Source organism: Thalassophryne amazonica, chromosome 12, assembly GCF_902500255.1.
Source record: "Thalassophryne amazonica chromosome 12, fThaAma1.1, whole genome shotgun sequence".
In the NCBI taxonomy this organism is placed as follows: domain Eukaryota; kingdom Metazoa; phylum Chordata; class Actinopteri; order Batrachoidiformes; family Batrachoididae; genus Thalassophryne; species Thalassophryne amazonica.
This window is the reverse complement of record NC_047114.1, coordinates 93,971,341-93,995,037: the sequence shown is the minus strand read 5'-3', so window position 1 is coordinate 93,995,037 and position 23,697 is coordinate 93,971,341. Positions and strand designations below refer to the sequence as shown.

Below are 23,697 nucleotides of genomic sequence, written 5' to 3'. Positions count from 1 at the left end.
TCTACAAGAGTCAAGACAGAAGTCAGACTACCAGAGCAAGAATTTTAGCTGAGGAAGCTTCTGCGATTTGAAGCGAAACGTCCTCGCATCAAGTAACCCAGTCCAGTCGAAGATTCAAGCTTCTCTACTACACAAGAGGTATTGATAAGGGAATCGATAAGGAATCTGACTGATAAGTGGAATCGATATCGATAAAATCTTATCAATACCCATCCCTAGTGCAGAATAAATAAATTAATTGAATTCATTCATGACATTATGTCAACATTTCACAATAATTTCATTTTTTCCATCCATAGTGAGCCAGCATTCCATGAATAAAGGTGTATTTTCAGTAGATTTGAAGAATTTTGTAAAAATGCATTTCATTTTGTTCACGTTTAGAGCCAAAATGCTTCTACATACAGCAGTCAAGACGAATATGGGACATATATTCTGAAAATTGAGATTGTTGTCAACATTTTGATATGGAATACATGGGCATCATACTCAAAAATGAACCTTTAAAAGGAGGATTAATTAAAGTAAAATACCCCATAGACCCAGAGGGTTGAGTCTGAGAAACAATTAGTTCCCTTTCCTGGGCCACATTGACCACCTCTGAGTGGGGGATCCCGAGGTGTTCCAAGGCCAGTGTGGAGATATAATCTCTCCACCTAGTCCTGGGTCTTCCCCAGGGTCTCCTCCCAGATGGACATGCCTGGAACACCTCCCTAGGAAGATGCCCAGGAGGCATCCTTAGCAGATGCCTGAAACAATTAGCATTTTGATCAAAACATTGAATTTATAAGATGGACTCACAGATCCTTTGAAGTCATTGTACAAGTATTTGCAGTGTAGGAAAATAAAGCAGGGTAGAAGAGTGTATTCTACCTTGGTATGAAGCTGATGATGAAGGACTGGGTCAGAGAGCCATGGATGCCTTAAGGCCTCAGATGCTCCCATCCTGAAACTAAAGACAAGCACAGACGTCACATTTCACCAAAAGTTAAACGTGGACTGAAGTCCGAAGGACTGTGACCCAGAGAGATGTTTGATACCTTTTGTTGAAAATGAGGAGCCTGGTGATGAAGTCTTTGGCTTCATTGGACGTGGTGACAAACTCTTGCTCTTCAAAGTTCCACTGACAGGCCAAAATGTTACTCAGAGTCTCACTGTCGTTGTCACCGAGGAAGGGCGAGAGTCCGCTCAGACTGAGAAGAGTCGGATGGTTGTTAGATTGAGTGCATGCACGTGTGTTCAGGTGGTGGTGAGTTCACTCACAGCATGTACGTGATGACGCCCAGGCTCCACATGTCTGTGTTGAACGACACAAAGTCATAGTTAACCACTTCAGGGGCGATAAACTCTGGGGTACCGAAATTCACCCGCAGCTTCTCCCGTGGTTTATATCTATGGGGGTACAGTTTGAAATATGACTTAAAAAACCCATCTTGAGCATTTGGGAGTGAATTACACTGTGACCAGACATTCTGAAGAGGACTTACATTCTGGCAAGACCAAAGTCGACGATCTTCACTTTATTTGTGACCCTGTTCACACAGAGAATGTTTTCTGGCTGAAATTCAAAAGAAATCACATACTGTAACTAAGCAACCAATTACATCACTGTTCCTATTGTGATAGTTCAGTCTCTTGTTTTGTGATGTGTTAATGAGTGTCCAGTTATTGTTGAATATTATTATTAAGTTTTAAATGCCCTCTATGTTATGTGTCGACGCGGGTTGAGGAGCGGACCTGCGTCAGACGGAACCCAGCGCTACAAATAACCAGAAAAGCGGTTCCAAAAACAATATATTTATTCCACCCGCTGTGCATAAAAAGTGTAAAAACAAAAATAGCATCCTTCTGGTGGAGTGACTGTTGGCACGCTCTCCAGTGCCCGTAAGGATCAAAGCCCGGCGCTCCTGGACCCACTACCACCGCCAAACACCCCCCAGGTGGACACGACAAACTGACTCTCTGTGAAGCAAAGAAGAGGTGAGGTAAGTCAGCAGTTACAACAATATCTTTCAAAAGACACACGCTATCAGCAACACATCCAGGTCTGTATCTTTTTAACTTTATGCAAATGAGCAGCTTCTCACAACAGGTGGAGGATCACTTGTCCGCACGCCACAGCAGTGAGAAGCAAGCTGCACAATTCTCATCACAATTCAAGTATACTGTGTAACAAAACACGAAGTTACTATCAACAATTAGTCAAACAATCACCTTTGATGTGTGCTGACAACATGTGTCCTCACCCTTCCCTGCTTCACGGGCTCGATGTGTCAAACCCAGGCGCGGTCCTCAGCATCTCACAAACGAACATCACAAGGTCGAGTTTCCGGCAGTTCTGCTTGAATCACACATGACTTAAATGCAGAACGCCATCCAATTATCTGCTTCAGCTGAAAGTCTTTAAGGTTGCATGTGAGCACCAGTCACAGGTGCTGCACATGATGTTGATGAGGGTGAGGACTCTTCAGCCAGCACCTTCTCCACAGACAAATCAGTTTCCATGCCACCTGAAGAACAAAGAAAAGAAAAGAACACCAAAATATCCAGCCACACCCCCCAACACACAACACTCTACTCACATTCCAGATTATTATTATTAGGTTTTAAATTCCCTGACTCCACTCACATTCTAGATTTTTTTTTATTGTTATTTTATTATTTTAAGTTTTAAACCCTGTGATTCGACTCGCATTTTAAATTTTTTTAATTATTATTATGTCCGCCAACAACGTAAGAAATTCATCGTCTGTCTGATAGCGGGATTACGTCAAACCTACTGCACGGATTTTGACAAACGTTTCACCACATATTGATATTAGGCCATGGAAGATTCCATTACATTCTGGAGGTGATCCGCATCCAGATTTGGATTGGAATTGTGGATCAAGATTTCACTTTATATAGGCTTTGAATGATTATGTTAAAAAAAAATACCTACTTCACAAATTCTTACCAAATTTGCACCACAGATAGATATTAGGGGATGGAAGAATCCATTAAATTTTGGAGGTGATACATTTCCAGATTGATGGATGTCAGAAATCTCATTATTATTATTATTATTAAGTCATGACTCCACTCACTTTCTAGATTTTATTTAAATTATTATTATTATAATGATTATCATATTTGAAATGCCCTGACTCAATTGCATTCTAGATTATTATTATTATTATTATTATCCCTATTAGGTAACACTTTATATTAACTGCACGCTATAAAGCATTAGTAAAGTATTTATAAAGTGGAAGTAAATGCTTAAATAACTACTTGTAAAACATTTTCAAAGCATTCTTTTTTTATTAGCTACTCGTTGATAAGAACATAACTAGATGGCTTAATAATTATTAATAAAAAAATATGTAATGTCTTTATAAAACATTTCTAAATGACTTTTTAATTCTCTATAAACCATTTAAGAAAAGCTGATCATTAATAGTTCATCATTTATAAATGTAAAATCAGACACTATTCATTAGTGATAAAAAATACTTTACAAGTCATATTTTTATTGTCTTTACATTTTTTTCCTCACAAATTATTAAGCCTGCATTAACTACTTTTCCTTATTCCTCAATACTTCAATGCTCAAGTCACTATAAGTATGCAGTTTTAAAGACTTTATCTATGTATGAATTCTACTTCCAGTGTATGAATAAGCCTCAGGTTAGTTGATAAGATCAGTGTTTGGCCGTGTTACCTTTAAGTCCAGGTGTAAGATGTACATTTTGTGCATGTGCCGCACACCCTCACATATCTGCCTGATAAACATCACAGCGTCCAGCTCGGTTAGAGTGTAGTTTTGATCAATGATCCTGTCGAACAGCTCACCGCCACTAACACTAAACACACAAAAATGCATTTTTACAAACCTCATATCAAATATAAGGCACAAAAAAAAAAAAAAACAGACTCAAAAATATTCAGTCACGAATTAAACTGGGATTCTGCTTTCAATAAACAAACACTCTGATTATATAAAAGTAAACGTACTACTCCAGGACAAGGATGATGTCATTCCTGGTCTCGTAAGCTGCGTAGAGCTGGATCAGGTTTGCGTGGTCCAGATTGTTCATGACCTGGATCTCGTTCTTTACAACCTCCTACCAAATTCCAATTGCAGACGCACAGACAGACACAGTGGAAGAAAGACAAATTTAAACACACAATGAGAAGAGTCAGCTGTTCTCTGCCATCAGACAATACATCGCCTCTTCTAGGTCAAATATTTCTCACTTAGGTGAGAAATATTCCCAGAGCTTCTCTTCCATGTGGCCTTACAGCGTCCACACGCGTGCTAAAACATCTATCATGTGACCAGATCATTGTGAGTTTGGCAGTGAGGTGTTGCCGTACCTTTTCTTTTGGACTCCTGGCTTTTATGACCTTTGCTGCGAAAGTCAAACCAGACGAGTTCTCAATACATTTGTGCACCTGGCCAAATCGACCCCTTCCGGAGGAAAGATAATCATAACAATTAGGACCCTGTGTGTTTGTTAAAATGTCTTGAAATTCTCAGTAAAACAGCTGATGTCACAATATTAAACCATATTTTTTTGTAATCCTGCAAAAAGATGGTGCATTTTATCTGATCTTCCTTGAGTCAGATGAGTTTTTGGGATGCTTAATCTGTTATCTCATTAAACCTGAGCTGGACTGTGTCTCCTCTTTAAAGATTCGGATTAACACTTAGTGATGAGCCAACAGCTGGCAATGTGGGTACGATTTCACATACTCCTCAGTCCCAAAGTAAAAATAACCGTTGTGACTCTGAACCGGGGGAAGAGAGGAGGGAAGCGTTACATGATGATGCTCCTTGGCTGCTCCAGGAGCAGTTTGGGGGTGGGGGGATCAATGTGGCTGCAAGGCCTTGAAGAACTTGTGTAACCCTGTCACAACCCAACTGGAACATTTATATTTTGCATTCAAAATTTGATATTTTCTTCCAACACTCCTCACCGTTTTTTGGCTGCTTCCTTCACAGACATATTACACCACTCACGTGATGCAAAGGTGTATTTATTTTTATCATTAATTACTTAAATACTGGCTTATTTGTTATGCCAGTAGGATTAAAAATTGATTAACTGATTATCAAATAACAGAACCTGATCAAATTCATAAACAGGATGACAGCCATACATTCAAAAAGAGTGTGAGAGAACAGTGACACCTAAAGGAGTAATTTTTCTATTGCTTTGTCAGTAGATTTTTCCAAGTTTGCATTTGTGCCCTGTCAGAAACAGTTATTGCACATTGTGGATCTGATTGACTAAAAGTTTGCATATATATATATATATATATATATATATATATATATATATATATATATATATATATATATATATATAAACCTGTGCTAACATCATATCATCTGCAAACAAATGTGTAACCTGATGTAGTACACTGAGGATCGCATCTCACAAATGAGAAAAATAACACATATTGTCCACTTCATACATTTGCCTTAATGAATATGCAAATTGCGTGTGTCTACCTGAGTGCAGAAAATACTGGGAGGAGAACATGCAAAAAGCTTAATGTAGCACATGCATGGTGATTTATCAAGCCCCCCCCCCCCCCCCCCCACAAAAAAAAAAAAAATCTAATGGCCCTGTCACATCATGATGATTTAGCCAGCATATGCCATGCCATGGGGTCATTTTGACAGTTGGGGTTTTTCTGTAATTATTGTATGCCTTTGCCTTGCAATATGAAGCTCCTTGGGGCAACTGTTTGTTGTGATTTGGTGCTATATAAATGAAACTGATTTGATTTGATATGCCAACCGTATTAAAAACACTGGCATACACAGGTGTATGTCTAATAAATTGTGCAGTTGTCACACCTTGACAACTTAGCCAACATATGAAAAACATACAAAATCATACATACAAACATACAAAATCTATGCTAGGTAACATTAGCTAACTAATGCTAGGTAAGGATTACCCCCCCAAATATATATATTATATATATATATATATATATATATATATATATATATTACTTTAAATGACTGTTTAAATGTTTCACTCTTTGCATACCCGCCCAGCACCTCCTGCCAGTAGATGGTGTAGAAATTCTTGATGTGGTTGGGCTTAGCTGAGACAACGCGGTGATTAAAAGGAGCCTCTGGAGGAGGAGCATTGTCTACATCAACAAGAGAGAAGACATCATGTGTTTTAATACATTACGAGGCCTGTGATCTTCATTGCTAATCACCATTCACGACCACCGTAATCAAGTTAGCGCTTAACTCTCCCACAAGAAGCAGCAGCTGAAACCTGTGTTGTTACAGTTATTACAGATGAAGGCATGATTCCTGCACAAATACAGTGATAACCCTCGGTGCCAGACGGTTTCAGTTTATATCACACCGCCGTGCTTGAATTCAGAGTATCATAAGGAGCCATAAACTCCAGTTAAGCTTAGTGGGATCATCCATGAAGAAAGCAAGAAAGCACTTTATACTACAACTCTTCAGTATCAAAATTTGATTTAAAAATCTGCATGACGCCTGCCTGGCAGAGGCTAACCTCATTTCAGAAACTGAGTTTTCACACTGCTCCCATTACCTCCTGTTTACAGTGGAAAGTCAGAAATAAACACTTCTTAATCTAAAAACGCTGTTTTTGAAATGGATAACACCTCTGAAGAGAATTTATAAGACATTTTACAGATGTTAGCGTGCACGGCCGTGAACAAGCATCACAAAAGTGCGTCAGGTCAAACGTCATCTCAAAACCTCACACATTTGCAAACGCACTTCCTCCTGTAGATGCATTAGAAGAAAAAGACAACTTTACCTATGGAGTTCCCCCTCACATAGAAATGTTCACTTCATTAACATGAGCTATAATTTTGCAACACGCTACAAAAATAAACCAACATTAAAATGCTTGGATTTTGTCAGTTTTGTGAAAATTGAAAAGTCATCTTTATCTGATAATTTACTCCGATAGACTTTGGTTTGACGCACGCTGCTACAAGATCAAACAAGCAGGTCATCGTGAGCTCAAGTTTGAATTTGGTCTCAATTTCTGAAGATGGCAAATTTAGAGGTCTAACGTTTCTGGAATGCAGTGTGAGTCACTCTTCCATCCAACCACAATCTTACCTGCAGTGTCAACCAGTAGGCACTTAACATTTGGAATTCCTGGTCTTGTTTTTACATCGGCTTCTCATGAAGTCTGTTATTGTTCTTTTCCCTTTTCTTCACTATTCAGTCTGAATCCTGCCCCCTGATTTAACACTCCACAGGTCATCAGGTCAGATCTAGAAGCATGTGCTCATGCAGAGTTCACCACCCTACAGAGTTACCTGTGTGAGGTCCCGATTGGTAGCCACCCAGGCAGACCACTGGTCCAACCCCACCTCCTGAAAGTTACCATCTATCCACCACTGCTGTGTCACATGTGGGTGTCTCCTTGGCTTATCCCAGTTGCTGGAGTCCTCACCACTGAGGCACCTGCATTCTGGATCAGTACTTGGGAATACCCACCACACAGCGAACATGTTGATGTTCCTTCAGTGTAATTAATAAAACCTCGTGTCCGTCTTCTTACGTAACCCCACATTGGATGCAAAATCATTCCAGTGGTATATTCTCCAGAGATATCTACTACCAAAGACATCCAGCCATCATCTTATGTCACGTCATCCAGAAGTCCTGACTTACCTATAAAGAACCGTGCAGCATTTTCATTATTGACCTCTTCTCTTGCTCCATTGTGTTCTTTCCCCTGTCCCTCCACCTTTTCCTTTAGATCGAGCTGTAATTCAACTCCTTCAACCTTAAAGACCGCCCAGCCCTCAGACTCCTGCTCTTTGTCTCCTTCATTTTTCTCCTTGTCCTCCTCTACATACAGTGTGGTGGTACTTGTGCTGATCTGTGCCGTCTGATCCTGCTCAGCATCCAGAGATGGTACGGCACCTTGATGGACATTGCTGCATGAACAAAGTGAGAGACATATGGTAAATAATACACCCGCCTAAACCAAGATCATTGGCAAATATATAATCCAAACTATCAGACTTCTTTATCTTTGTACCAGAATAACAATGCATAGGCTACCTTAAAACAAGGTTGTCCTTCTGAGCATCATCAGCAACCTCCAGAGCTTTGGTGACAGCAGAAGCATCCTCGTTCTTTTCATCTTTCTTCTTTATTACCTCCTCCACATCATCCTTTGGTTCTTTTAGCATATCTAACTCTCCCTCATGCACCTTTTCCCCAACCTCCTCCTCTTCTGCAACCTCCTTAGCAAATTCCTGTTTCACAGCCACATCCACTTTTTGCAGGAAATCCACCGAGATACGTTTGGGGACATCACCTTGTTGACATCTACGAGACACACCAAGTCCCAGATATGGATAAGCGGGGCTGAGCCCTTGCATTTTCTCCCTCATCCCCTTGTTGAGTTTCTCCACCTTTTCCAGCACCAGTGCCTTCTTCTTCAGTGTGGTTTGGACTACAAAATGTCAAAAAATAATACAGCTTACATTCACAGTGAAGTGCAGATGTTCCGTGAATATATTTATGTGAGAAATTCATGCTGCATGGTGGCACAATCACATTATTTTTGTGAGTACTGTAGGCTGCAGTTGTACATCTATCACAAGCGGCTGTTCCCGCTCATACAAGCTTGGAGAATTAATGCATGTTCACACTGACATCAGTGATACTTCTTTGTCTGCCGGATTACTTTGATAAGCCACCTGACTGGGAAGGTATATGGTTTTGTACGGTGAGTGTCTCACATCTAAGGGGCTAATATTTGCATCTGTGTTTTGCACATTTGAAAGCAGCGTACTAACTGTCTATTATCGCAGACACACATAAATCAGATTCATGGTCATTTACTGTGAGCTGTTTGTTATATGCATTTCTTTATTTTATTTTATTTTTTTCCAATTTTATTCACTTTATACATGCTTTCCTTAGGCAGTATTATTAGACAGCATTGCTTAAATTTTCATTGTTACGCAGATGATACCCAGCTTTATCTATCCATGAAGCCAGAGGACATACACCAATTAGCTAAACTGCAGGATTGTCTTACAGACATAAAGACATGGATGACCTCTAATTTCCTGCTTTTAAACTCAGATAAAACTGAAGTTATTGTACTTGACCCCACAAATCTTAGAAACATGGTGTCTAACCAGATCCTTACTCTGGATGGCATTACCCTGACCTCTAGTAATACTGTGAGAAATCTTGGAGTCATTTTTGATCAGGATATGTCATTCAAAGCGCATATTAAACAAATATGTAGGACTGCTTTTTTGCATTTGCGCAATATCTCTAAAATCAGAAAGGTCTTGTCTCAGAGTGATGCTGAAAAACTAATTCATGCATTTATTTCCTCTAGGCTGGACTATTGTAATTCATTATTATCAGGTTGTCCTAAAAGTTCCCTGAAAAGCCTTCAGTTAATTCAAAATGCTGCAGCTAGAGTACTAACGGGGACTAGAAGGAGAGAGCATATCTCACCCATATTGGCCTCTTTTCATTGGCTTCCTGTTAATTCTAGAATAGAATTTAAAATTCTTCTTCTTACTTATAAGGTTTTGAATAATCAGGTCCCATCTTATCTTAGGAACCTCATAGTACCATATCACCCCAATAGAGCGCTTCGCTCTCAGACTGCAGGCTTACTTGTAGTTCCTAGGGTTTGTAAGAGTAGAATGGGAGGCAGAGCCTTCAGCTTTCAGGCTCCTCTCCTCTGGAACCAGCTCCCAATTCAGATCAGGGAGACAGACACCCTCTCTACTTTTAAGATTAGGCTTAAAACTTTCCTTTTTGCTAAAGCTTATAGTTAGGGCTGGATCAGGTGACCCTGAACCATCCCTTAGTTATGCTGCTATAGACAGACTGCTGGGGGGTTCCCATGATGCACTGAGTGTTTCTTTCTCTTTTTGCTCTGTATGCACCACTCTGCATTTAATCATTAGTGATTGATCTCTGCTCCCCTCCACAGCATGTCTTTTTCCTGGTTCTCTCCCTCAGCCCCAACCAGTCCCAGCAGAAGACTGCCCCTCCCTGAGCCTGGTTCTGCTGGAGGTTTCTTCCTGTTAAAAGGGAGTTTTTCCTTCCCACTGTCGCCAGGTGCTTGCTCATAGGGGGTCGTTTTGACCGTTGGGGTTTTTACGTAATTATTGTATGGCCTTGCCTTACAATATAAAGCGCCTTGGGGCAACTGTTTGTTGTGATTTGGCGCTATATAAATAAAATTGATTTGATTTTGATTTGATTTGATTTATTTTCAGTCACCAATCTTCTTTAACAAAGAAAATAGCATGATCAAACATTAATTTATTGTTCCCTATTCATAATAAAAGGAAACTACACATTTTATCCAGTGCCTCGCACATGGACTGAAACAGCAGGTCAGCACCGTGGACAGCTCCACCTACAAATAAAATGTAGACAAAGCTATATGATTCTCATTCTGTGTCACATCCTCTTCAGTTATGTGAATGTGAAGACACCACATTAACACCGGCGTCAGTACCCATGCTGCGAAAAGCATGGGTACTGACGCCTCCATGGTGGAAACACACATTTGAAATCAACCGTTTAATGCAATGAGCTGGGGAGGGATTTCGACAGCAGTAGTGCTGAATCCGAGCTTGTGCCACACACCGTGCTCCTCCGGCAAAATAACAGACAAACCATTTTCAAGACACATTCATCATCAGTTTGGTAAATGTTCAATAACTAACATTTTCAGTTAAACTGGCTGTTTGTCCTATTTTGTGCAAACCTGCAGGTGGCTGATTGAATTTCATTTTGCTCTTACGGGGGTCAATAGCGTGCACAGTCCTCATTTACATACTCCCATCTATGTACTCTTACAACCCACTGCCATTTGCACAATTATTCTTACTAAATCACCCACAACATATTCACCAAGCCAATGTGCAAAATTTTAGAATGTCCATGCAATTTAGTACTCGTTTTATGAAATCTTAGTAAATGAGGCCTTACAACTGTTGTGTATTATGAGCTTAAAATTTAATGCAGCTTTACGCGTGTAATGCAAATTGTGTCCTTTCACCTCTAAAACATTGTACCCATTGTACATTGTGCACACAGCCCCACCAATGAGCATCCCCGTTCCTATTTTTGTCTTTATCACCTCCTCCTCCTCATCTCCTCCACATCATCCTCTGGTTCTTTTTCAGAATCAAAATTTAATTTATTACCAAGAAAGTTCTCATGTACAAGGAATTTGATCTGGTGTTTATGGTGATTTTCATGTCTACCTCTTCCTCATGCACCTTTTCCCTAACCTCCTTAGCAAATTTCTGTTTCTCAGCCACATCTGCTTCTCACAGGAAATCCACCAAGTAACATTTGGGGTCATCACCTTCTTGACATTTAGGAGATGCACCAGGTTCCAGATAAGTGGGGCTCAGCTCTTCTGTTTTCTCACTGTTCTCCTTGTTGAGTTTTTCCACGTCTTCCAGAACCACTGCCTGCTTCTTCAATGTGGTTTGGTCTACAAAAGGGGCAAAATAAAAGATAACTCTTGCATTCAAAGTGAAGTGCAGATGTTTCTTGAATATAATATAATGTTTCTTGTTATTTTTGTGAGTACAGTAGATTGTAATTGTACATCTATCACAAGTGGCTGCTACCGCTCATACAAGCTTGTAGAGCAAATGCATGTTCACACTGACATCAGAGTGATGCTCCTTTGTCTGCCAGATTATTTTGATACATCATGTGGACTTAAAGGGGTCACATTATCCACCTCTTCAGCAAGCTAATATTGCGGGAGCCTAAGAAGGGATATAAAGAGAATAGCCAAAAAATAGCCCATGTTCAGGTCAGGTCAATGGACAACCATCCTCTTGGTACATGCAGCAGCACATCCACCACTCTACAGACCCACCCTGGGTCCTGGTTGTCAACCACGCAGGCAGACAACCAGTTCACCCACTCCTCCCAGGTAACATCTGTCTGCTTCAGCCAGGTGATACAAGTGTGTGTCCCCTTGAAAAAAAATAACCTGTGCATTGGCTCATACCCACAAAAACAGACCACATGGCCAAAATGTTGTTGCTGGTGTTCCCTTGCAGTGTCTCACCTCATCCTGCTTTGTACATAACTATTTGCTTGACACGAAGTTATTACAAAGGTACCCAAAACATATTCCAAAGAGACTTACTGTAGTATCAAAGACATCCAGTCATCACTTTAGGTCAGTAGTTAACATCCACATCTTACAATCACACACTCAGCCAGGAAGCACCAGGACCCAAAAGGTCCCTTGGACCTTTGTGCTCCTGCAAAGTTATTGGCAACACCATCCTGCAAATCTGTTACAAGTGTGATTAACTAGCAGACATTTGAACACAGCAACCTCTTGACTCCTTAAGTTCTTCTGAAGCATCTCTCCGTCTCCAAGGACGTATGCCCAGAGACATGAATGTCACTGCTGAGATAATTTAATCTCTTAGCAAGTTTAACACTTTCACCACATACTGGTACACTTCTGATGGCTGAGTTCAGGACGTCACTGAAAGCCTGGAATTTTTTTTTTAGTTTTGATGCATTTTATTTGCAAACCCAAACCTTCTGACACTCAGCTTTTCAAGTCCTACAAACAGGGCATCCAGTGAATCTACAAACATCACAGCATCATCCGAAAAATCCAGCTTTGGAAACCTTTTTTTTTTTTTGCCAAACATTTCACTGCAGTGATGCATCCTTAAGAATACGAAATAATAATTTATTTGTTTCTGTGCCTGTTTCTTTAACTGGAAGGGAGATGTTGATCATCACACACACACACACACACACACACACACACACACACACACACACACACACACACACACACACACACACCTTCAAGGGGAGGGGGGCACTTCTCCATCTCTCCCACAGATGGTGTGTGCGTGTGTGTGTGTGTGTGTGTCATAGACAGTACAGAACTGTAGGTTTCCTTGATGTATGTCACAGACAAGCTGTTTCCAGACTAATTATTGCTTATAAAAAGTTTCTACATGTACACTGTCACAGATCTGTAGGAACTCATAACTCTTACGTTGGTAAGAGGTAAATAAAACCTGATTTCAGACAATATTTCTCCTTTAAAACACAAATTGGGCTGTTTGTTGTTTTGTAGCACACCTGTCATTTCCAGGGGCTTCATCTTCATCTTCTGCTGAACTTTCAGACCCTTCAGGTTCAAATGGGGCTCCTCTGTTCCGTCTTTGCCTTTGTTGTCTTTCAGCTGTGAAATTCATGAAACATAATTCAAGGTGATGAGTAACATTATGTTAGAGAGGCATTATATTAGTTACATTTTTCTTTGTAGAAATCTCATAACATTTATAGTGCTATTTATAGTACCGTGCAAATGTGTGAGGGACATTTAAGTGTCAATACTTTGCTCAATATCTAATATTTATAAATACTTATAAGACAGCAAATCTGTAATTACTTTTCTTTTTAAAAATACACCATTTCTTTTCAGTAAAAGAGGTGGTCTCCTGTAAGTTGCAAGAAATTTGGGTTATATTTATTGACATTTTTACAATTTTTCTATTATTCAGTGATTATCAGCAACTGTTTTTCTGTATTCATATGCATGAAGGTACATCTACAAAGAAATGTAGGACATTTAATGTATTATTATCATTGTTGATGCTGTTATTTTGTAACTTTATAAATTGTTTCTTGAAACATAAAATTAACCTTACATTTCATTTTTGCTGGAAAAAACATTTCACCGTTTAAATTTTGATCTTCTGTTGACTGATAAATAACAAAAACATGAGAAAATAAACTTAACAAAATTGTAAGGTGCCTCGGACATTTGTGCGTTACGTACTTCCTCACAAAATGGATAGAGAGATGGATAGATGTGTTTGTATTTTTAGTTTTCTTCACCCAATTTAATGTTATGTAGTTCTTATTAATTTTTTTTATGCTGTCAGGCCGGTTTAATACTTGAGTAAAAATAATATCAAGAGTCAGTCTGAAGGAAATAATGCTAAGTGTGTATACTTGCACAGTACGCATAATTATATCACAGAAAAGCTTTATCGAAATAGTATAGTCAACAAAAATATAAATGCAACACATTTGTTTTCATTGACATATTTTATGCATTGAGGTAAATGATGGAAGATTTCTTCAGTGCACATAAAAAAGCTTGTTTCTCTCAAATTGCATTCACAAATTTGTTAAAATACATGTTACTGACTTTATCTTTACCTTTGCCAGGATAACACTATGTAACACAATTTTTGTTCCTGGCTTCTAAGTGTTATATTTCAATTGCTTATGTCTAAAGTCTATGGAAAAATGACTACATTCAGCACAAACTTTGATTTTATTTATTTATTTATTTATTACGTTCTAGAAAGTTCTAAAAGTTTCTTGAAATTTCTAGATAATTCTGGAAACTTCTAGAAAATTCTGGACAGTTCTAGCAGTTAAAGAATGTTCTAGAAGACTACTCAGTAGTAGTGAAGGTGAATCGAGAATATTCTTGAAAACAGACAAATTTCAAAATATTATTGTCCTGATCACAGAAGCAAAGTTTCTGTGGAATAACAGCTATTTTCTATTTATTTAAGGCATAACAGGTTATGAAAACACACTGTGTACCCAGGAACAAAACAAAAATAAAAAATTGTTACATAGTGTAATATGCCCACTTAACATTTCTAGCCAATCAGGATGCTGATTAAATAGCATGATTATTGCACAGGTGTGTTTCAGATTGGTCACAATCAAAGTACACTCTAAAATGTACATTTGCTATTCTGATTGCAACAATGTCCCCCTTATTTCTTGCCCATTAACTGAGTGTTCATTTTACTATCATAATTTAATTTGATTTGATTTATTTTTAGGCAGTGAATGTATATATACAAATATACAGGTAAGTTGCCCATAAGGGTGAGCGACACAACTGTAAGGTGATTTTTGACTGTTAGCCCATCTTATGTTTGCCAAAAGTTAACTTCTCAAATGAATATATAGTCGAGACCTTGCTTATTTGAGCAGCTTTTTTCACCATCTAGTGGGTGATGTGAGCATTCCGCGGCTTCTGAACACTTCCTACTTGAAACCCAAAATTCACTCCAAACAAAAAGGCATTTATAAATGGCAGAAATAAATGTATTTATTTCACCATCCGGTATTAATATACTAAAAATTATTTTTTTGTTCTGTGGTTCTTGACTTTTAGGATGCACGAGACAGCAACTTCTCTTGACACAGTGTCTTACTACTACACAAAAAAGCTTCCAAAACAGGTGATATTTTCACTGTGGTCCTCCAATAAGCTGTCTCCAATCTTGTTTCAAACTAGTCTCATAACTGCAGACCACATGTAACCACGCTACCCCGGGGCCACCATATCCAGCTTCTTCACCTCATAAAAATCTTTTTTTTTTCTCAACACCAATGGCACATTTTACAGTAACCTTTAATTGTGACCAGTCCAAAGCACACCTGTGCAATAATCATGCTGTATAATCAGCATCTTGGCAATGGTGAAATGCTCACTAACACAGATTTTAACAAATTTGTGAAAAAAATTTGATGGAAATAAGACTTTGTGTCCATAGAAGAAATCTTTAGATTTTTACTTTGAGTCATGAAAAATGGGAATGGAAACAAAAGTGCTGCATTTCTGTTTTTCTTGAGTACACATATGTGCGATGGACCTTCAACGTTTCCATGTGTGCGAGAGGTGAAATGTTTTGTTCCATGGAGCTTAATCTTGAAAGACAGCTCTGCTGTATTGACTTTGCATGCGTCACAGTAGTTTTCTGATAAAGACCAGACCTGATCCTCAGCAGTGTTAAAAGCATGTAGGATGACCACAAGTTACAACACAGATTAACACGTGGCGTAATAAAGGGTGATCAGCCTTCAGAGTCGTGCTCTTTTGGACTTCTTCTTGCCCGCACTGACTTGTACGTTGGCGTGCTGTTGTTGTTGCACAGGAGATGACAGACAGTGAATTTATAGCTTATCACTTGTCGTGCTGTGCGACGGAACTCAATGCTGAGCCCGAGTGGAAAATATTACAAGAGACCAAATGCTGGTGTTCAGATTTCTCAACCAAGGAAACTCACTAAACACCCTCTGGTGTTGAACGGCGAGAGTTTCACATTTATTCTCCGAATGCTGTGGTGAGGGGAAACTCCGGAGAAGACATTTGAAGTGTTGTGTTTCCAGAGCAACAGCACAGGCAGACAACCCACAGGAACAGAAACTACGGGGCAGATAGTATCTCACACTTCTGATGGTGCAGAAAGATGAAGCGACCACCTGACGACTGCTCTGACTACAGCACATATTCCCTGAAAGCTGAGTCACACACATCTTGCCGAATGTGTTTATTAATCTTGTAGGAGATGGTGATGGTCTAGTGGTTAAGCGTTGGGCTTTGGACCAGAGGATCCTTGGTTCAAATCCCAGCCTGACTGGAAAATCGCTAAGGGCCCTTGGGCAAGGTCCTTAATCCCCTAGTTGCTCCCGGTGTGTAGTGGGCGCCTTGCATGGCAGCAACCTCACATCGGAGTGAATGTGAGGCATTATTGTAAAGCACTTTAAGCGTCTGATGCAGATGGAAAAGTGCTATATACAGTAGTGAAAAAAATAAATAGGACCTATACTTTATTGACAGCCCTCGTACACAGTAGTGTTCAGAATAATAGTAGTGCTATGTGACTAAAAAGATTAATCCAGGTTTTCAGTATATTTCTTATTGTTACATGGGAAACAAGGTACCAGTAGATTCAGTAGATTCTCACAAATCCAACAAGACCAAGCATTCATGATATGCACACTCTTAAGGCTATGAAATTGGGCTATTAGTAAAAAAAAAGTAGAAAAGGGGGTGTTCAGAATAATAGTAGCATCTGCTGTTGACGCTACAAACTCAAATCTATTATGTTCAAACTGCTTTCTTAGCAATCCTGTGAATCACTAAACTAGTATTTAGTTGTATAACCACAGTTTTTCATGATTTCTTCACATCTGCGAGGCATTAATTTTGTTGGTTTGGAACCAAGATTTTGCTGGTTTACTAGTGTGCTTGGGGTCACTGTCTTGTTGAAACACCCATTTCAAGGGCATGTCCTCTTCAGCATAAGGCAACATGACCTCTTCAAGTATTCTGTCATATCCAAACTGATCCATGATACCTGGTATGTGATATATAGGCCCAACACCATAGTAGGAGAAACATGCCCATATCATGATGCTTGCACCACCATGCTTCACTGTCTTCACTGTGAACTGTGGCTTGAATTCAGAGTTTAAGGGTTGTCTCACAAACTGTCTATGGCCTTTGGACCCAAAAAGAACAATTTTACTCTCATCAGTCCACAAAATATTCCTCCATTTCTCTTTAGGCCAGTTGATGTGTTCTTTGGCAAATTGTAACCTCTTCTGCACGTCTTTTATTTAACAGGGGGACTTTGCAGGGGATTCTTGCAAATAAATTATCTTCACACAGGCTTCTAACTGTCACAGCACTTACAGGTAACTCCAGACTGTCTTTGATCATCCTGGAGCTGATCAATGGGTGAGCCTTTGCCATTCTGGTTATTCTTCTATCCATTTTGATGGTTGTTTTCCATTTTCCATTTTCTTCCACGCGTGTCTGTTTTTTGTCCGTTTTAAAGCATTGGAGATCATTGTAGATGAACAGCCTATAATTTTTTGCACCTGCGTATAAGTTTTCTCCTCTCCAATCAACTTTTTAATCAAACTACGCTGTTCTTCTGAACAATGTCTTGAACATCCCATTTTCCTCAGGCTTTCAAACAGAAATGCATGTTCAACAGGTGCTGGCTTCATCCTTAAATAGGGGACACCTGATTCACACCTGTTTGTTCCACAAAATTGATGAACTCTCTGACTGAATGCCACACTACTATTATTGTGAACACCCCCTTTTCTACTTTTTTTTTTACTAATAGCCCAATTTCATAGCGTTAAGAGTGTGCATATCATGAATGCTTGGTCTTGTTGGATTTGTGAGAATCTACTGAATCTACTGGTACCTTGTTTCCCATGTAACAATAAGAAATATACTCAAAACCTTGATTAATCTTTTTAGTCACATAGCACTACTATTATTCTGAACACTACTGTAAATGCAGTCCATTTTCCATTCATAGGAAAAAAATCCAGTCAGAAAATGTGCTACGAAGAATTTTGTCCTAAACTCTCGTCTGAGCATGTCAGCGGAACGGAATGATGAGGATTTCTGTTCTCAGCTCATGGAGCTGTGTGCTGTGCAGCGGTAGCGAGCATGGAGTTGGTGCGGGAGCATTTTGACCGGTGTGCAAAGTGCCATATTTGGAAAAAAAAATACTGGGATGTCACCTATTTCCCCTGACTAAAAGTTCAGTATTATGTATGTACCACTGCTAACATGGCAAAAAATAAAAAAAATTTGATAATCTAAAAAATGCTGCCTGATCCAAAAGCCAATCAGAGTGCACCTTTTTTATTATGGGATGTTTTTGAACCAAAGGGCAATGAGAAAAGTAAAAAAATAACATTTAGTCTGTATCATTTTTGCAAATTGTGCCAGTTGCAACATTTTCTGTGAAAGTTGAATAATGATTGATTTTCCTCAACACAATGCCACCAAAAATAATAATAATAATAATAATAATAATAATAATAAAACCTCCTCCGACTGCAAACTGGATGGCAGTTTGTTTTCATCAAACAAATGTAATACACAAAGTGTACATCTGCCATAATTATATATTTGACAAATAGTTTTGTTCTTATTTCTGCTATTTAGCTGGCGCCTGTGCAGCACATGCATGCATCTGAAAAAAAAAATGTTTTTAGACAATAATGGTCATTAATATTGTAATTATTTATTATTTACAAGTGGCGTGGAGATCTGCCACTCATACACTGTCGGCTAATACAATGCTGGAAAAAGCCCTTAAATCTTGTGGTTTTGTGGGGTTATTTTACAGTATACGTGTGAGTGAAAGAGTGTACGAAGAGTGTATGAATGTAATTAACAAGTTGATGTAGATATTACTTCTTAAAGGTATACGGCCTTTGGGTATTTCTAAGATTTAAGTCACAAAATGAATTTTCTTTGGCACCACTATATTTAATTTATTAGTCTTTAAATAGGGGGTTCATAATGTGACATTGCCAATATGATCAAAATTCACATTGTCTGGAAAGAAAATTAATAAATAGTTCCCCTGAAGGGAAAGACAAACAAACAGACAGCCTTGAACTATATTCGGTAGGAACCCATACAGTCTATGATAGTGGCATCTTGGATCACATGGGGGCGTTCCCCCAACTTGCGCAAGGGGTGCTGGGAAGCAGATGGCGAAAGCCAATGAGAGTAGAGAGCCATGTTTCTCATATATTTTGTAAAATTTAGTGAGAAATAAACACTTGTAAATCCGAAAACATTATTTTTTTAAACCAGATAACATCTGAAATAATTTACAAAACATTTTACAGATGTTAGCGTGCATGCCTCTTGTACGCGCATCATGCAAAATCAACGATCATTTCTGGTTTTGCCAACCGGACAGTCCCCACTAAAAAATCAGTCCGCCCTGCCTTCACTGGGAATGCGTCATTTCGGAGCATCACCAGTGTAAATGACCTTTTGCATAACAGACGATTTCTAAAATGTGCTGTTTTTCGTGTAATTTTTAATTTTTTAATTTTTTTGAGCGTTCTTTAAGGCCAGGTTGTTTCTTCAGTTATAACAAGACATTAGATTTGCTGCTTTTATTTTGAAAGGCATCTCACCAAACACCAGAAGTTTCTGAAGTTTTTGTCGTCAGTGTGTGCCTGTTGATGCTGACAGGGCAGACCAATTTTTAGTGGGGGACCATTCAGTCAGCGACACTGGACATTTCAAAGCCTCATGCATGCACACATGCACGTTCTCCTGCAGATAGTGTTAAAAGGAAAATAAAATATTTGTTTTGGAGTTCCCTTCAGATTAATATGTTCTCTTCATTAAAATGAGCTGTAATTTTGCAACATGTTACAAAAATAAACTGACACAATAATGCTGGGATTTCAGGATGAACTAAATTTTGTCAGTTTTGTGAAATTTAAAAGGCCGCATAGCTTCAAGATGATTTAAATCATCCTAAATCTTTTGTGTGTGACCAATTGATGCACTTTATTCGGTTAGTCCATCAGTCCTGGATTTTCAGTGTGTTTACGATGCAGCATATCAATATAACTCTACAAAAATAGGACAGTTCTTGGTTTACCACCAATCAGCAGATGATAAGTTGAAACATTCCAAAACACGCGTGCGCACACACACACACACACACACACTACAGCCCATTTAATGGGGAACTCATCGCACAATCCAAGCCACATTGATCAGTAAGCGAAGTCTTTGCTGCTATGATCATTTTCACATGTCCTGCCAGCTAGAACCTCAAAATAAGATCTGACAATCTGACATCAGTTCAGAAAAAGAAACTGCAAATTTTGGAACACTGGAAACACTAATCCATATTAATGGTACCGCTCCAGCGTGACGGCTTTATGTTATGTTCAACCTTCCAAATGCATGACCAATTCTAACCGTAAGGTCATTTTCACACCAACAAGAGTGAAATCTGGACTCTTCTCTTTTTTCTTTTTTTTTTTTGACCATGTTATGAATTTGTTGCACCTTTTCAGGCGTCTTGTTTACGGCCTCTGTGGAGGATTTCCGCTTGGTGGCCGGCTTGCCTTTACTGTCTCTGGGTTTGGCGCCTTTTCGGGCTGTAGGACCTCTGCAGATCAGCCCCATGACCCGGGAGCTCTTCAATGTCTCCCCAATGAAGCTGATCACTTGCTGCATGCCGAGGACCAGTTTCTCCATACCTTCAAGCTTCTGAGCCTGCTGCTCTGATCGCTCGTTAACCGCCAACATTATGGTGCTCATCTCCTGACAGATCTCCTTCACCTCTTGGCCAATGACCTGGGTCTGGTTTACTCCTGCATCTGGGTGATGGACCTCCCCCTTGTCAGTCTTCAGAGACATCACATCTAGTCGACTGAGGACCTTCTCTTGAATGGTCATAAGCTTGTCCATCTTGCTGCTCAGCAACTCAACATGATTTTGTATGAGGTCAATGGGGGAACTACTGCTCGGTTTCAAGCCTCTTCTTGTGTCCTTTAGCAGAGAACTCATGGCGTCAGGTGATATCAAAAATCACAAAAAAAACACCAACTTGATGCAAAAACAAGACTAATAATGTCCGTGGAGCAGATGAAAAAACTTGCAGCCAGCTCTGCCTTTCTGTGTGACCACTTAGTGTATGAACTAGATAAAATATCAGCAAAAGATTTTTTTTTTTTTAAAAGAGAGAAAAATATTCAAAAATTGCACCAGCAATCAGCATTGCAGGTGAATATTTTAAATCTGAAGTAAAGGGGAGCTCCTAGTAGGACATGTGTGCATGTCTTCTGGCTCAGAATGGTATTAAGACTATAGTGAGACGGTCTCCCTAAATGGAACTGGACAGCTGACGTCAGCATGGATAAAGTGTTTTGGGGGCGGGTCCAACGCAAAGTCTTGGCTGTGAGACATCTGAGATCCTCAAAGTGTTACATCACCGTCACTCGTCTGGTAGGTGTCAAAACGCTCACTGTACACAGTACTGCTTCACCTTGTAATACAAGTGTGACAGGGTTCATTTGTGCATCGTAATTACTACTCCTCTATAAATGACAAGTGACAAAGCAAGCAAACAATTAAAAAAAGGAACTTGCTCATAAATGCTTTGATAATTGTATTGCACTGTAAGACTGGCCAATTGCTGCCGATGTGACGGTGATGCAAATATTCTGGTTATTCACTGAATTCCTTCGACTCACATTTGGTGTCAAACGAAAACACGTGGATGCTTGAGGTTCCTGGCTGAAGGAACATCCCTTAAAGTGTTTAGTTCTTCTGCTGAAAGAAGATATGGCTGCCATTGGTGATTTATAGGATGTCTACTCAGTGACACGAACACCCACTGAGGATTTCCTCCCAGACAGCACGGGGTCCATTTGAAGCGAACACGTGTACACAGTGACCTCACAGGGACATTGTTTCTAAAATGATAAAGGCAATTATTTTTGCGAGGACTGTAGCTCATATTTGCATCAGGAGTTAGAAACATAAATTTGCAGTAGGAGATGATTATTTAAATTAATTTGTGAACAAACTAGTATTTCCAAAGAAGAACATGACCTGGGCATTGTATTTTTTTTCTCATTTTCAACAATGTTGCATCACTGTGTTAATTTAATTATTGGTGGAGTCACATTAAAGAAGGGCAAAACCACATTAAGGCATATAGTCTAATTAAATAAGAGGTGTTGTGTGTTGGAGGGTTTGGCTGGACATTTTGGTGTTCTTTTCTTTTCTTTGCTCTCCAGGTGGTATGCAAACTGGTTTTTGTCTATGGAGAAGGTGCTGGCAGAAGAGTCCTTCACCCTCATCAGCATGATTTGCAGCACCTGTGGATGATGCTCACGTGCAAACTTAAAGACTTTCAGCTGGAGCAGATAATGAGATGGCGTTCTGCATTTAAGCCATGAGCGATTCAAGCAGAATTGCCGGGAACTCAACCTTGTGACATTCGTTTGTGAGACGCTGAGGACCGCGCCTGGGTTTGACACATCGTGCCTGTGAAGGAGGACGGGTGAGGGACACATGCTGTCAGCACCCATCAGAGGTGATTGATTGTCTGAATAAGTGTTAACAGTAATTTGGTATTTTGTTACGCAGTATATTTGAACATTGATGAGAATTGTGCAGCTTGCTTCTCACGGCCGTGGCGTGCGGACTGATGATCCTCCACCTGTTGTGAGAAGCTGCTCATTTACATAAAGCTTAAATTCAGACCTGAATGTGTTGCTGATAGTGTGTGCCTTTGAAGGATATTACTTGTAGCTGTTGACTTACCTCACCTCTTCTATCCTTCACAGAGAGTCAGTTTGTCGTGTCCACCTGGGGGGTGTTTGGCGGTGAATGTGAGTCCAGAAGCGCCGGGCTTTGATCCCTTTGGGCGCTGGAGAGCGCGCCATCCTTCACGCCGCCAGACAAACCCTATTTTATGTTGTACACTGAGTATTGCACAAGAGGGGAAAATAAAATTGTTTTGTTTTTGGAACCGCTTTCTGGTTATTTAGCGCTGGGTTCAGTTAGACGCAGGTCCGCTCCTCAACCCACGTCGACACATAACAAGAGGGGCCTGAAGCATGGTAAGCAGCGGTGAATAGATTAGAATGAAATAGTACACAAATAATGAATGTTTATGAGTTCAATGGTACTAATATTACAAACGACTTAAATATTCATTCCACTGAAAGAATGAAAAAACATTCACTATTTGTTTTATATGACAGCTAAAATAGATCCTTGTCATTTGGCATTTAATTAGTTTATAAACAACAGAAAAGGGACTTACATTTTGGTGTTCCACTGCTGCTTCACAGTCCAACATGAACTTTAAATAGAAGTACAAAATTGCAACAACGTGTCTGTGATTCCGTGCACTGACTTCGTCAATGGCACAATTTAGAAGTAGAAATTGGGGGGGACAAAGTGCGAGGCCCGCAGGGCCAAAGCCCATAGGCCGGGGGTCTGGGGGCGGCTTTAGGCCCCCAGAAGCCAACGGTTTCTAGATAAGCTCAGA

General features: G+C 39.6%; 1 protein-coding gene across 1 annotated transcript in view; it reads right to left on the bottom strand.

Moving 5' to 3' along the window:
• Positions 1-21,349, bottom strand: part of mylk4a (myosin light chain kinase family, member 4a) — a 29,032-nt gene extending 7,683 nt beyond the window's left edge. Inside the window, exons 1-13 of the mRNA XM_034184042.1 lie at positions 20,697-21,349; positions 13,154-13,256; positions 11,382-11,513; positions 8,081-8,477; positions 7,685-7,953; positions 6,051-6,156; positions 4,360-4,453; positions 3,997-4,106; positions 3,704-3,845; positions 1,488-1,558; positions 1,264-1,392; positions 1,041-1,193; positions 874-952 (exon numbers count right to left, since the gene is read on the bottom strand). Of these exons, the coding sequence (XP_034039933.1) occupies positions 874-952; positions 1,041-1,193; positions 1,264-1,392; positions 1,488-1,558; positions 3,704-3,845; positions 3,997-4,106; positions 4,360-4,453; positions 6,051-6,156; positions 7,685-7,953; positions 8,081-8,477; positions 11,382-11,513; positions 13,154-13,256; positions 20,697-21,200 (2,289 nt within the window). The 5' untranslated portion in view covers positions 21,201-21,349. The remainder of the gene's footprint in view (positions 1-873; positions 953-1,040; positions 1,194-1,263; positions 1,393-1,487; positions 1,559-3,703; positions 3,846-3,996; positions 4,107-4,359; positions 4,454-6,050; positions 6,157-7,684; positions 7,954-8,080; positions 8,478-11,381; positions 11,514-13,153; positions 13,257-20,696) is intronic.
• Between the last annotated feature and the right edge of the window lie 2,348 nt (positions 21,350-23,697).